This window comes from Epinephelus lanceolatus, chromosome 13 (genome assembly GCF_041903045.1).
Source record: "Epinephelus lanceolatus isolate andai-2023 chromosome 13, ASM4190304v1, whole genome shotgun sequence".
Classification (NCBI taxonomy): Eukaryota; Metazoa; Chordata; class Actinopteri; order Perciformes; family Serranidae; genus Epinephelus; species Epinephelus lanceolatus.
The window spans coordinates 7,868,942-7,884,601 of NC_135746.1; the positions used below are offsets into that span (position 1 = coordinate 7,868,942).

Genomic DNA, 15,660 nt, shown 5'->3' on the forward strand with positions numbered 1-15,660 from the left:
GACCTCTCCTCATCACTTTGGCCTTGGTGGGTGAAGTGGAGAGTCTGTGGCTGGCATTAATGCGATGCTGGAAGCATGGATGTTGTGTTGTGTGATTTCTTCATTGCTGTATATTAAGAGCCCCGACACGTGTAGGGGTACAGGATGAAGTATGATAGGGATGGATTACTGAGCTTCCTTGTGGCGTCGGCTATGGCTTCCGTCAAGCCCCATCGGGCCGGCTGTCACTTCAGCACAGGCCTCAGATCAGTTTAAAGGTTATTCAGCTGACACATGTCCGCCGAGTGCAGAGGTGCAGCCTAACGGCTGTACAGCAAATCGACCGGCTGACAGGGGCGAGTCGCCACGCCTGCTGGAGATGCCAATTTAATACGCCAGACTGCGCCCAGCCACATGATGACAGATTAAGAGCTATCTGCCATGCGCCGTGGCTTCAGGACGCTCCTGCGCCGGCTGGCGGTAGTTCATGCATCCTCACAGGGCAGACCACTCCGCTCGCTGGAGTTGTAAACAGCACATCATTCAACTTTAAGGATGGAAATGAATTGTCCATCAGTAAGAAATTACATCTCTCTCAGCAGGGGTGTGCACAGGCAAGATAAGATAATTTAGTGGCAAGTGCTCAACTTCTTAACGTACATGTTTCTAGAGAGCTCAGCCATCGCACAGGGCACCAATATAATCCCTGGCATGTCCCTTTAAGTGTGTCCACACTGAGAATCTGTGTTTTGCTGGCTTTCTGGTAATCAGCTCCCTACCTGTGGTGGGTGGAGGTGAATGAATCTGCTACAGCAGGTGTCTGAGCACAATGCGCGCAGCCACAATGAGATTTCAGGGCCCCAAACCACTGACTCACCCACAATTTGCAGCGTTGAAATCCCATTGACTCAGTTCATCCATGGTTGGTGCTGGTGCACCAGCTTTCCGCTTTTATGGTATAGCGTCGTCAAATCCCTGACACACCGTCAGGATTCATCTCCATTCGGAAGCCTCAGCAAACGCTGGATGGACACGGAGATCAGGCCAGGAGAGAGAAGAGAGGGAAAAGAGAGAGAGGGAGTGGAGGGAAGAGAAGAGAAAGTGCTGCTGTGAGATTTCTGCATCTGTAGCCTCCAAGCTGCTGAGGTAGTCAGTCAATCAGCCATTTAGAAATAACTACATTTACTTAATTCCTCTTCATAAGCCAGCAGAGGCACGCCGCAGATAGTCTTTTTTCACCAGGAATGATGAAAAGCAGGATATGTGGAGAATTCAGTTTGTTTCATGCTCTCGTTTTTGTGTTTTATAAAGATAGGATCAGTTTTTCTCAGTGATGCACAGGCTAGTCAGTGGGCACCGCCGCAAAGAAACACTTATTAATCTGAAGTCCTGACTTCCTTTTGGTTAAAAAGACAAAAAACAGAGAAAATGGCTGTAGGTCTGACAGAGTGGAGAATTATTTTCCGGGGAGGCAGAGGCTTAGACTAAAATCTCATCCATCTTGACGAGTGCGGGAAAAACAAACGCAGTCTGGTTTAGCAAACCTATTAGAAACCGCAGTGTTTGTCTGCTTCAGAAATGCAGCAAGATGTGCAACGCTTGTGCAAGAGCTTACACAGGATTAAAGTGTTTACCACAACATCAAGGTCCTCCGCACTGACTTTACTAGAGACCCTTGACTGCAGCGGTTCCCCTCCCATCTGAGTGTTTTGTTGATACAGCGCAAAGCTAACAGTTGCCGAAAGCTGTTAGCCAAGAACGGAGTGAAAGGATGCAAACAAGGCCGAGACAACAAGGGCAGAGTTGGATAAATAAAGCCTGGGATGAAATCACTTACTCTGGGCTGGTAATGTTTATTTAACAAGGTGAGGAGTTTGGCTCTGTTATTGGAATATTATCACAGCTATGCGACAAGAGCAGCAGCTGTTAGCTGAAGAGACACACTACAGTCATACAGTACACAGCCACGCAATATCATGTCAGACATTAGTGCAGTCTGTGGAGCATGGATAGACAAGCAGGAAATTTACATTTAAAGAGGACCTGTTATGCTCATTTTCAGGTTCATAATTGTATTTTGGGTTTCCTCTAGGACATGTTTACATGCTTTAATTGTCAAGAAACACTTTGTTTTCCTCTTCCTCTCTGTGCTGGAACACCTGTATTCGAGAAGGCTCCATTTTAGTGCCTGTCTCTTCAAACCCCCCCTCCGAAAAAATCCCAGTCTGCTCTGACTAGTCTGTATTTTGCGGGTATTCTGTATCTCAGTGTCTCTGCACCATTGCTGCAGCTGGGGGAATGACTGTAACAGAGAATAGCTGCACTTTTTACCAGGAAAAAAGACCAGTAAATGCTTCTAAACACAACAGGAAACATTCCAGCAGAAATATAATCTGAAATCAGGGAGAAACATCAGCAACCAAGTTTAAATGATTCCCTGAAGTTAAGATGTAGCTACATGTAGCAAGTTCACTGCTACATGTAGCTACACGCCGGGGGAATGACTGTGACAGAGAATAGCGTCATTTTCTACTGTGAAAAATCCCAATCGGACATGTTCCAGCAGGAATATGATCCAAAATCAGGGAGAAATTAACAACATAGACAAACAAGATTACATTTTCCCCTGACGTTAGCATGTAGCTACATGCCAGAGAGTGACTGTAATGGAGAATAGCTGCACTTTTTACCCTGAAAAATGACCAACAAATGCTACTAAACACAACTGACATGTTTCAGCAGCATATCATCTGAAATCAGGGACCAAACAACAGCAATCAAGATTACATGTTTCCCTAATGTTAGCATGTAGCTACATGTAGCAGTGTACTTTCAGCTGGGTGAATGACTGACAGAGTATAATGACACTTTCTACTGTGAGAAATCAACAATAAAAGCTTCTTAACATAATCGGACATGTTCCAACAGCAGTATGATCTGATCCAAAATCAGGGAGAAATTAACAGCATCTGCAACCGAGATGACATGTTTCCTTGATATTAGCATGTAGCTACATGTAGTAGTGTACATGCAGCCAGGGGAATGTCTGTAACTGAGACAGCGGCACTTTTTACTTTGAAAAATCACCTCTAAACATAAGTGCACATGTTGCAGCAAGAATATGATCTGAAATCAGGGAGAAATTTGTAACATCTGCAACCAAGATAACATGTTTCCTTGACATTACCATGCAGCTTTATGTAGCAGTGTAGGCTCCTTAATGTAAATGCGTGCAGTGGCGTGCCTAGAGCAGATGACCATATGAAAAAAATCTGGCACACTGTGACACCATACTGTAGCCAGAGTAGAAAAATCTGTTGCAAACAGTTCAGAACAGAAAGAAGCCTGAGGTTTTGCTAGCAATTATTTCTACATACCTTTACCTAATTAGCTGAAACTTTGGTCCTGTTTAATATGAACATCCTTCATTGTAACACAATATATAAGACACACAATATAGGAAATGGGTCCCTCTTTAAGACGTCAGTGTTGATAAAACACAGTCAGCGCAGTGTGACGGATTTCCTCAGTAACACTTAGACCTAGTTTTGGGTAATGAATGATGTTTCTGTAACCGGCCCCCAGAGGACAAACCAGATATCTGCAGACAAATGTGCCTCTCACATCTCCTTTAATTCACCAGAGGCACAAACAAACCCGCCACCCTGTGCCCTCTTGTGGAACTCCTTCCCAACACGGTGTTTATCTGTCAAACGAAGGCTGTTGGTTATGCGCATAACACAAAGCATCTAAACATTTAATAAAAACTAGCTCATTAATTATCACTCTACTCCCCCTCTTGATTAATTAGCGACTGCGGTGGGCCTAAATGCCACATAATGTCGGTTATATATCACCCATGGTGCACCTTCTCCCCCTGTTAACTGCTGATGAATGGTTTCTTTGCCTGACAAAATATCCCACAGCCCTTGGTGGCAGTGACCTTTTACTGACCTCTGACCCCCTCCCCCCCTTCTTAAGCCCCTCCCCTTACCTGTCCCATGGCTTGCTGTATTGTTATTGTATATTACTCTCCCTAAATGCAACTTACTTAAGCATGCATTAACCCGACTTCTTATAGTGGAACTAAAATCCAAAATAAAACCATGTCTGATTGACCTCTCTTTCTCTGACGTACATCCAGATTGCACGCCCTGTCCTGTGTTTTAAAAACTACTAACAAGAGAAATGTATAAGTAACTAATAATAAAGTCTTTATTATTAGTTAAATGAAGGTGGTGACACTTTGCCTATAAACTGTCCCCCTCCTCTTTGTCTGCCTCAGTGTGTGCTTTCTGGTTGTTCATCTTTGATAGTGTGAGAAATTTTAATGCCTTTCTTTCTTGCTTGCTAATCTGTTGTTTTTATTTTATTTTTGTCTTTCTTTGTACATATATGTTCAAACACATATATGTGTATCTATGTTTCTTTTCTGAAAATGTTCAAATTTTAACTGCTAATTTGCTAAGAATCACTATTGACAATGTTTTGATGATTTTGTCCCTAATTAGAATGAGACTTCCTCTTTTCTCTATGAGTTCATTTCATAAGCAACAGGAGGTTATTTGTTAAGATTGGGCTTCAAAACCGCGCAGCTGCATTTGGGATTTCAAAATTCACGTGTGTCATAGAGAAAAAAGAGAAGACACCTCCAAAGTCGACCCTCACCACTATCTGTGAAAAAGTGTTCCAAACTGTTTCTATGCTGATCTCTAATATTTTCCTGTCATTTGAATAGCTATCTCTGATTGAAATTTGGATTTAATCAATGAATGAATTTTGTGCATGGCAAAGAAGTTGCAGCTTAGGGTTTGTAAAACTGTCAGTGTTGAGAGTGCTGTTCTCTTTTGTAGATGGGCATGTATATGCTCATTGTTTGTATATCCCCATCCCTTCCTTACAGCCAAAAGCTCTAATGCCGCCCGACCGCTTCGTGCCGCCTTTACATGGACATGGCAACTGATGTACACGTTCACCCCCATCTATGTCATTTCCTTCCTAGTATGTTCATAGGTCCCACCCCCGTCTCACACTCCCTCCTCCCGAACCCTTTACGTAGAGATTCTAAGATATGTACAGTCATCCATTTGTTCATTACTAAGGTTAAAGTCGAGCAAAAAAAAAAAAAAAAGTAAAAGAGTCATCTAATCAGGCTGTAGATATTTATGAAGAGACTTATCTATCAAAGCAAGAATTATAGATATACAGTTTTCTTTTTATACAAAAATTAAATGACTTATTAAAAGAATAAAAAAAGATATCCTGAACAGAATGGTGAAGATTATTTTTCATGTCATGATGTGTGGATGTATGTGTTGTTGCCTCCCTGTACCATCCTGTCTAAAAAGAGAAATATATACTAATTAATCAGAAACTGCTAAAAAGAAACTAACCTAACTTGTCCAAAGGCATTCTTACACAACTTTCTTTTGTAAATTTTTTTTTCTTCCTGCCAAAATCATGCGGGCAATTTGTTGATGTAAGTTGACAAAACTGATGGTATGCTTTCTTCCTTTGAAAACTGTTTTTTTATTTTTTATTTTTTCGTAGGCTTTTATGATTTTCCGAGCTGACTTTGTTTTTACCTGTTTTTTCTACTTACTTATTACTAATCCCTTTCTTGATAGCTCTATCTGTGGCTTTACTTTGTGAATGTTTTTTTTACAATGTTTGCTCTAACTCTGAACTCTTTTTGCAATGCCTTAATTATTATTTTCAGTTTCCTTGATTTCCGTTGTGTTCTTTTCTTTTCTTTATTGTTCCAAAAAGGTTTGCATCTCTTTATAGTGCCCTGTTTGTGAGCCTTTGCAATGTACAAAGAAGCCACTTTGGCAAGAGGATAAGCAGCTTCAATAGACATCTGAATGTTTCAAAAAGTCTTTGTAGTCGTCCAACAACAGGTTGAACCAATAAAGCATGCAAGTGTTCCCAAATGGATTTATCAGAATGAGTGGAATATTTTTAAACACCCCGGCTACACTCTTATGAATATTATAGTCATTTCATACTCTAAAGCGGAGAACACGAGCTGTTAAAAGCGAGATTCTCCCACTGAAAAGTCCAAATCAGCAAACATTCAGGTGTGATTGAACTGCCCGGTGACTTTGTGCCATCGTGGTAACTGTAGGGGTCAAAAGGCAAGAGGCTAGGGGAGCCCACTAATGCTGTTCCTCGTGAGTGGTGACTGTTTTTTTCAGGGACAGATCTCTTTTATAAATCAGCGTGTGACCCTCTGATAGACCTAAAGTGCCAGTCAGGTTTTTAAGAGGCTCCAGGTAATGTGTTTTTTGGACTTTGGAGCACACCAATCCAAAAACACTGCCTTTTTTTTCCTCTTTTTTCCTCCTCTGTCATTTTTCGGTTGTTACTATTTGTTTGCCCGTGTAGGTCAACGGGGTTAAAAAGCGCCTCTCTCAGCAGCTATATGAAACACCTTACAAACAGTTTCTCATTTCAGACTTAGTTAACTTGCTTTCAGGCCCACTGGCTTGCACTTGAATTGCAAACAAATGCTAATACCCTCTGCTTCTTTTTATCCACAGAGCGCATCTTTTAGTGCTCAGTTTTTTGAAGGGACTAAAAAGGATTTGCACTTGAAGATAAATGAAACAAGCCTCTTAAAAGCCTGAACTAGTTATTTATGTGGAGAAATATGCAGCATTATCAGATAGGACTAAATATAGGGCCACGATTTGTGTGGCACTGCACATAAATCACATGATTTACATTATATACAACCGTAGTGAATTACGAATATACACCAGTCAGCTGTAACATTAACACCACTGACAGATGACGTGACTAACATTGATTATCTTGTTACAATGCAATGTTCTGCATGGAAACCTGGCATTTATGTGGATGCTGCTTGACACTCACCACCCACCCAAACACCTTTGCAGTCTGAGTGCACCCCCCTCACAGTAGCTGCACGTTCTGATGCCAGTGCAGCATGACAAATACCTCAAGGTGTCAACCTTGCCTCCATATTCCCCAGATCCCAATCCAATCAAGCATTCATGGGACACGTGATTACCCCACCTTGCAATCCACACGTTACAGCCACAGACGACTCTTGCTCCAAGTATTAACCCTTCATGTAGTTTTATGTGTCCAGTTTGGGATGTGTGTTTCCCTGCACCTGCTGAAGCGATGGCCATCTTCAGGCTGACAAGTTGGGGATCCTGATCAGAGTGGCACCCAGTTTGGCTTCTCCAATCCAGAGGGTGCAGCTCGGAACCAAGAAACTGCAAACGCCTGGCCGGCTTTATCGTCGAGAGAGCTGGAACTCTTCCACCAGCACCCATGAGCCCTTTTTCTTTTTAGTTTCCCCACATTTCTGTAATAATCCTTCGTTAACAGATGACTTTGTTTACCAAAAACATCTGGTTTCTATGTTGTTTCCCTTAACGGACAGCATTGTACCATAAGTGGGGGCTCGTCTGGGATAATTATAAAAGTTTAAGTCAATGGTAACGAGCTTTACAAGCTGGGTCGTAACATCGCAGAACTCATGTTGTGAGATGTGAGACACCACAGGACACTCCTAGAGGTCCTATGTCTGTCCCTCGACAGGTCAGAGGCCCCACCACGGATTGGACTTCTTTCTGGGGTACCAGTATGTCCCAAGGATTCTCGATCAGATTGCAATCTGAGGAATTTTTGAGCTCTTTGTCACGTTCCTAGGATTATTCCTGAACATTTTTGTGGTATGGCGTAGTGCATTGTCCTGCTGCTGTTGCCCTGAAGGGGTGTGCTTGGTCTCCAACAGTGTTTGGGTGGGTGGTGCGTGTCAAAGGGGTATCCACATAAATGTCAGCACCCAAAGTTTCTGAACAGAACATTGCACTGGACGAAATGATCAATGCTATTCACTTCATTTGTCAGTGGTTTTAAAGTTGAGGCTGATCAGTGCAGCACATAGAACATATGATAGCCCTGAGTAGTTTATAGTGCAGTATTAATGTGAGAACGCATGCTGCTGTCTGAGAACATGCAGGATATGCAGGAGTTAGTATGTGGAGTCAGTTTAATGCGGCTCACCCTTGTGCATCCCTCAAAGCCTTTTGATGCAATGTATACTTTTTTTATGGCTGTTGTTTTCTTTCAGTTTGGGTCTTGTTTGGTTCTGAGTTTCTTTGTTTTTGCACTGGTACAGTATTTTTCGTTCTTTCTTTCTTTGTTTCTTTTCAGTTCATTTCCTCCCTTTGTTGAGCTTTGCTTTATACGTTCTTTTGTTACTGGTTCTTTTGGTGTTTGGCTGCTTCTTGCTTTGCTGTCAGAAGAATTTCCGCCCTCTGACTGGTGTTTCTTTCTCTCTTTCACTTTCCAGGAGGGGAGCTAGTCATCCCCGTGCTAGTCGAGGACCCCATAGACATCCCTTCTGTATCCACCCGTTCTCCCTTCATCCCCCTCCCCCCAACCCTCCACCCCGTCCTCACCATTATTGAGACCACCAAAGAATCCTTGGCCATGGCCACTGAGGCGGGGGTACCTTGCTTGTCGGACCGAGGCAGCGATGATTGTGATGATGGTGATGGTGGTGATGATGGTGATGATGATGATGATGATGGCATGGTGATTTCGGGGTTTGGCTCTGGCGAAGCTTTCGACTCTAGCCTGCCCCCGACTGACGATGAAGATTTTTACACCACCTTCTCCCTGGTAACAGATAAGATCTTGACCACATCGGCTTATGAAGGCGGCTACAAAGCCCTCGCGCCCAAGTGGGAGGCCAAGGACTTGAGGCCTAGCAAAGCCTCTGAGGCAGGTAGGACTACACCCACCTCGCCTCTGCCCGACCTCCGGGGCACGCCGCCGGCGGCGGTCCCCTCGGACACGCCACCCAAGCTGCCCGCCGGGAAAATGAACAACCGCGAGGTAAAACCCCCGCAGCCGGACATAGTCCTGCTGCCCTTGCCCACGTCCTTCGATCTGGACGGCACCAAGCCACGGGGCCCCTTCATCACCTCGCCCATGCTGCGCACGGTGCCTGCCGCCTTGCCCACTGTGCCCGGCGTGGTGCGGCGGGTGCCCCCGGGGGCCTCAGAGGTGATCCGGGAATCCAGCAGTACCACGGGTATGGTGGTGGGCATTGTCTCAGCCGCCGCCCTCTGCATCCTCATCCTCCTCTACGCCATGTACAAGTACAGGAACAGGGACGAGGGTTCCTACCAGGTGGACGAGACGCGCAACTACATCAGCAACTCGGCGCAAACCAATGGCGCTGTGGTGAAGGATAAAGCACCCAGCGGCAGCGCCAAAGGCAGCGCCAGTAGCAAGAGACCGAAAGACAAGGACAAGGAATATTATGTATAGAAATCAAAAGTCATTTCCCAACACATAGAAAAATAAACTGTTTGGAACACAGTTATAAACACTTTGACAGTACCATATTGGCAACTGTGATTTAAAAAGGATAAAATCTCCTGAGAACTCACGACTTACTGAGTCACTGAAACATTTACAAAAGAACTTTGGCTTATGGAAGCACACTTACTATTGTAAGCATTACAGAGAGACAATGCAGTACAACTTCACCGGGACTCAACGTGGATCTTTTTAAGGAGTCCCTGCTGGAGACATTTGGCAGTGTGAATAACATCACTCTCTAACATCCACACGACCCCGAGTGACTGTAGAGAGGTGTGTGATCCTTGGAGCTCTAACGACCTTGTCCATTGTAACCCTGTAAAATACGATCACTGTCATTTCGGCCATTCTGAGCATGCATGTGAGGTGTATGTGACGTGGTGCTGGCATCTGTGTAAGTGAGGGACCTCAAGAAACTATGATTGTCGGGAAAGTTGGAAGTCAAAACATGATTTCGCATTACAAACGGTTTCATTAAATGTAGCTTTCATGGATGCGATATGAGCTAAAGTATACGTGTACTTAAAGCTGTCTTTTTATTTCGACTTTTTGTTTTTTGTTTTGTTTTTTATTTATTCATTTAGTAATTTATTTATTGAATTTAGGTCCTTTTTTTGAAGGATGATGTCCAGTCGGGGTTGACTAGGCAGTGCTCAGTGACCGCTCAGCAGGATGTGATACAGTCATGTATCTCAATATTTCTCTGTCCCTCCCTCACGTCTCAGCTAAGGATTGGACTGCTATGCATGGCAACCAAATTCTCGATGGTGTTCAAGCGTGTAAGAGTGGATCCACCAGGCAAAATGCACAATACATTGTTATTTCTCTGAATTTTAAATCTCTGATGGCATTTTTCTTTTCTTTCATTTATTTGTCCTCTTTTCTATACATTTCCTGAGATGCTGTGGCAAAATGCATTATCATAAATTGTGTCCGGTGGAGATTTAACTGTTGCAATCTTTAAAAAAAGAAAAAATATCCAGGCTGAAGACCAGTGTGAACAAGTGTGATTCTATCTGTTGTCACAGACGACTGTGTCAAAAACAGCAAATATGTTTACATATTTTATTACATCATAGCAGTTGTGCTTTGCAGGTCAATATTGTACAGAAAATTCAAGTTTCTGATGATTTTTTTTAAACCCTCTTCTTGTATAGACCGACCATTTGGTTTGATTTTACTGCTGTAGCAACGCGACAGAGAAATAATTTTTATTCTTTTTGCCAGGACCGCCTGGAGATTTAAAAAAACAAAACAACAACAAAAAAAAGATGTGCACAGGAACATTTGTTTAGGCGGGGAGCAAATGTTATTAGATTAGACGTCTAGTCTCTCTGGATGGTGTTTCTCTTCAGTCGCATGAATATTTGACCATGGGAAGCTGTCAATCAAATAGAAAACACCTCCCTCAGATCTTGTATTAGGGACTCCTCCTTATTCTGAAATTACTTTCATCATGTTATTTATTTTTTTATTGGAAATTTAAAAAACAGAACAAGAGAATAAAGACAGATTATGATGGATTTTGGAGATCTATTGCTAGCACCTTACTGACTTACAGGTGTTTTTGGTTTATTTTATTTTATTTTTTTGTTTTGTTTCTCTTCCTTTATTTATTTATTTTTTTTAACTGACGTCAATGTTCTCGTCTGCTCAACTCGTTATTTTGCTTTTTTTTCTGTTTACTGTGTAGCCTAATTTCGTGTCTCATTTTTATGACATCCTCCTCCGACAATATGTTGTTTTTTTATGTCATTATTTATTGCTGAAGTTATTTGTTCTCATTTTCATGCAGAATCAGTCAGTGTGTATGTTCACTTTGATTTTTTGTGTTGGTACTTGGCTTTTTCGACCAGTTAATTATTATTGTCTTATGCTCCTTTGACTCCAAACAATTCCCAGAAATAAAAAGAAATGTTGTTCCCAAACTTTTCTTCTGGATGTTCGACTGCGGGTGGCTGTCCCTCACTCACTCACCCATGCTGTGGTTTAAAGGCAGGAGGAGACGCAGAGCGAGGAGATGGAGATAGATACCGTCTACGCCCAAGACTATTCACCGAACCACAATTTCTCATCCATTTGCTATCACTTCAGTGATTTCCTTTTATACCAAAAAGTGGTATCATTTCCATTCAAATGAAGTCCGGAGCAGAGCAGCTCAACACTATCATTTACCTATAGATGATTATGCAAATTCATACACTGTTCATCGATGCAACAAGAGAAAAAAGGACGGGTGGAGAGAACGGTTATTAGAGAGGTCCAGAGTCTTCACAACAGCAGAGGAATGGCTTTGGGTTTCTTTAGAGTCAGGCCTTTATGCGAGTGCACAGCCAAATGAGATTCTCCACAACCATATGGTCGGGTTATGAGCTACTCAATGACAGCAGCACCTGCTTTCCCAGCTCGTTTTTACACTGTCCATATTTCGTGCAAATGGGCCTTCAAAGACCTGGTCATTAACTTGCAATAGCCCATTGATGTAGGATATCAGGGCGGCGTGTGTGAGTATATCCAGCCCGCACAATGACTACATATTAACTCATTCATCCTGCCACAGGCAACGGGAACAAGGAGGCCAGCAGGGATTTGTTCCACTGAGGGACCGTTTTTTACACTCTGAGGCAGACTCACATTTCAAGATTCCTTTTTTTTTTTTTCTTCGCCAAAAATGTGTGGAAATTTGTTCTGTATAAGTCAACACAATGAAAAGTTAATGTGTAAGAAAACAACATTTATTTTAGCAAGCAGTGATATTCAGTCCACGCTTCATCCTGCTGCAACACGCTGCCCTTCAACTGCAGTGAGGCCGAGAGATGCAGGTTTAAAGCAGCTGTAATCAATCTTTTTATATTAACAAATTCCAGCGTGATCACTATGTGAGGGGGCACTTGTAATGATAAACCTGAAGGGGGTTATCACCCTGCAGATCCTCTCAGCTCTCTGGACTCTCTCAGACTGTTTTTCAGGAAGAGTTGAGAGAGCTACTGCAGCACCACAGGGCAGACAGATAAAGTTTGTGACTAGCCTGTGAACATACTGGAGAATTGAGTTGCTTAACCTTGTGTCAGTTTTGTGTTTACAGATACAGCAGGTTTTATGTTTCCAGGATGCATAACAGAAAGAGAAGTTGTAATTAATTTATTTAATATCTTTTAAAGGAACAATGTGTTAGATTTAGTGGCATATGACTGCCAGCTAAAAATCATTTGCCAAGCATGAACTCCTGGTCAGGATTCCTTCAGTGTTCATTGTTCCGTAGGTTTTTACTGGGAGCCAAATTTTTCACAAACGTCTCTTCCTCTCTGAAACAAACGGACCAGGTGATTATAACCATTAAAAACACAGATTAAAGCAGTTTCTCATTACAAATTGATGTTTCTCCAATGTTCTTTGGTCACAGATGGCCTGCTAGCACAACCTGCTAATATGTACTCACCTTTTTTCTCTGAAAACTTTTTGTATGCTCACCTTTGTTTCTGATTTAGACACTCAGGAGGTTTTTACCAGGAGCTGAATTGATGTATGGCTAAGCCACGCCCCCCTCCACTCACTTGGACAAACTATCAACATTCAGTGACCGGCGCTATGGCAGGTGTCACAGTACACGGCATTTCGCCAACCTTTGTTATCTCTGCCATTACAGATAAGTTAATGAAGCTAAGCTCCAGAAGTTAACGTTAGCTTAACTAGAGCCCTTTGGACAACAGCTAACAATGATGTACGATCACCAAAGTACAAAACTAGAACAAAATAGGCTAATGAACTCCCAGCAAACAAGGTGACATGATGAACAATGCAGCTAGGAGCTAACGTTAGGCTAACTTTAGCTAACGTTAGCTAGAGATGTTAAAGATAACTTTATATTTCTTTCCAGCAAAGTGACAATATGTTGCCTCAAACACAATGTTGACTTACCTTAGAACAGATGTAGACATCATTGTTAATCTTATTCACGCTGAGTTGATGTTGTGGTCTAACGTTACAACACAACTTTATCCAAAGGAGACACTTTTCTCGGTTGAGATGTGGTTTAAAGTGTAAAAAATACACCTGGTCGCCCAGCCTCTCAGGATACCTTGTGTCAGAGTTGCATGTACCCCATGCACACCGTTTGACCATTTTTAAACTTCAAATCTCCAAAAAAGCTCATAAAACCGAACAAAACTGACTTTCTGTAATGCATTTCAATGGACGTCCAGGCAGAGAATGTCCTAGTGTATGGGAATGGCTATACGCACTGTGATTGGCTCATCGCATTTGAGGGCGGGGCTTAGCCATAGGTCAATTATCCTCAGAGGTCTCTTCCTCCCCACAACAAACGGACTTGGTGATTAAATCAGGTAAAAACACTGAAAAAAGCAGTGTCACGTTACAAATCAGCATTTCTGCAGCACCACTCAACACATCGCAGCTGCTAATGTGTGTTCAGCTTTTCCTCTGATAACTTAAAATCCAGATGTTCAGGAGGTTTTACCAGGAGCCAAATTATCCACAGAGGTCTCTTCCCCTAGAAGATAAATGGACCAGGTGATTTAAACTGGTAAAAACCCTGTATACAGCAGTTTCCTTTTAAAAAGTTAATGTTTTTCTAACGTTGCATGTTACACTGGGGCTGCTAACTATGGTGGCCGATGCAAAAACACGAACGTCCCTATCTAGAGCCAGTATCTGGATTGCCCGTTTTTCTGTGGGCTACTGTAGAAACATGGCGGTGCAAGAAGGTAATCTGTGTAGACGGACCTGCTCCCTATGTAGATATATAAACAGCTCATTCTAAGGTAACAAAAACACAGTGATTCTTATTTTCAGGTGATTATACACTAAAGAAAACAGACTTATCTGCCGATATATCCCCCTAAATCCTACACACTGGACCTTTAATGCAGATCATGTTATCCAAAAAAGTCCTTGCCATCTTCATTCCGCCTGATAATCTGAATCACATAATAATCACAAAATTGAAAACAAAAAGTGTTCTTTCAGCTTTCTTGTCCGTCTTTACTATCAACATTTTTACACCTGAAATTCCCAACCAATTCACGCATTTTTGTTTGTTGTAGACATTTGATCCGATTTGCTTTGGTTTTTAATGAACTTTGTCTTTGCGCACCAAAGAGTTGCATGTGACAAAACCATATATTAGTGCACCACCTACATGAGCTTTTGACAGGGCACCTTTGGCTGTAAACTGGCTAGTCAGTTATCATTCTTTGTAAAGTATATTTGTCAGCCATGGAAGTTTAATCTTTGTAAAACTTTTCCAAAGCCTAGAAAAGTCTGTTCTATGAGACGTCACCGCTGTGTGCGAGTATGACCTCACAGGTGTTCATGTTGTGTCTAAGGACTGAGGATGTTTGCTGTGTGGATGTGCAAGATAACCTTTTTTACATATTAAGATATTTTAATTTTGGGTTTCCATCGCAATTATTGGTCACTTGTTAGCCTTCCTTCTTAACCTTTTTTTCTCAATATATTAGCCAGACTAGATTTGCCGATACAACGCTGTAGGCAATATTTTTTTACTAACTTCACCCCATACACGTTTTTGTCTTTCTTTCTTTTTTTAGTTTTTAATTAAAGAAGCGTTTGTTTAGCTCGTGTAGTTAACTGATAATAGTTTATGTGATCTGTGTATTCTAGCAGTGTCTCATCCTTTGACACTCATAACTGAACTCTGCCAAGTCTTTCATCCGTTCACAACAACCACATTAATTTATTTTATGGCTTAAATTGTCTCTCTGTGGCAAAATTATAGCCCATCACAAAAGCTCACATCACTCATGTTCAGATCAGAACAATCACTAGCACAAGCACCAGTCAGTGCTGGGATTCACCCTATTGTACAGAGTGCTGTAGAACCCGAGAGTAACCCAGAAGCTGGTAACTCTTCTGGTGTTTGTGCCAAGTGAGCGATTGTCATTGAACTGAGAAGGAGCCATCTTGGGTTCTGGTATCCAGGTACAATAACAGACCTTTTCTAACCTTACAACATAAATGTTCTAAACGACCTCTTTGTATTTCCTGTTGCAACGTTTGTTAGTGCAGCAGCTGACAGAAAATGAGCTGAAGCCGTTTCCCCGACCAAAAGAAATATATTGGAAAAAGTCTAAACATCCTGTCAACACATTCCCTGTTTTCTTTATTTATTTATTTTTACAAAAATGTACAAACAATCAGTCAACCAGTTATGTCAGCAAGTTATATATAATCAAAATAATAATAATAATGATTTTTTTTTTTATATTAGGACCATTTAGGACAGACTTCATCAAGCAAAAAGTAGAGTAGATTTTAGCTGCTGACATG

General features: G+C 41.9%; 1 protein-coding gene across 10 annotated transcripts in view; it reads left to right on the forward strand.

The window, feature by feature from the left end:
- Positions 1–10,329, forward strand: part of nrxn3b (neurexin 3b) — a 435,238-nt gene extending 424,909 nt beyond the window's left edge. For 4 of the 10 annotated variants that reach the window (XM_078173684.1, XM_078173686.1, XM_078173685.1 and 1 more), the window contains one exon: positions 8,312–10,321. In XM_078173684.1, the coding sequence (XP_078029810.1) occupies positions 8,312–9,297 (986 nt within the window). In that variant the 3' untranslated portion in view covers positions 9,298–10,321. Of the gene's footprint in view, positions 1–4,882; positions 5,368–8,311 lie in introns of those variants that run through there. The other 6 variants (XM_078173689.1, XM_078173690.1, XM_078173688.1 and 3 more) reach the window with 3 other exon arrangements.
- The last annotated feature ends 5,331 nt before the right edge of the window (positions 10,330–15,660 follow it).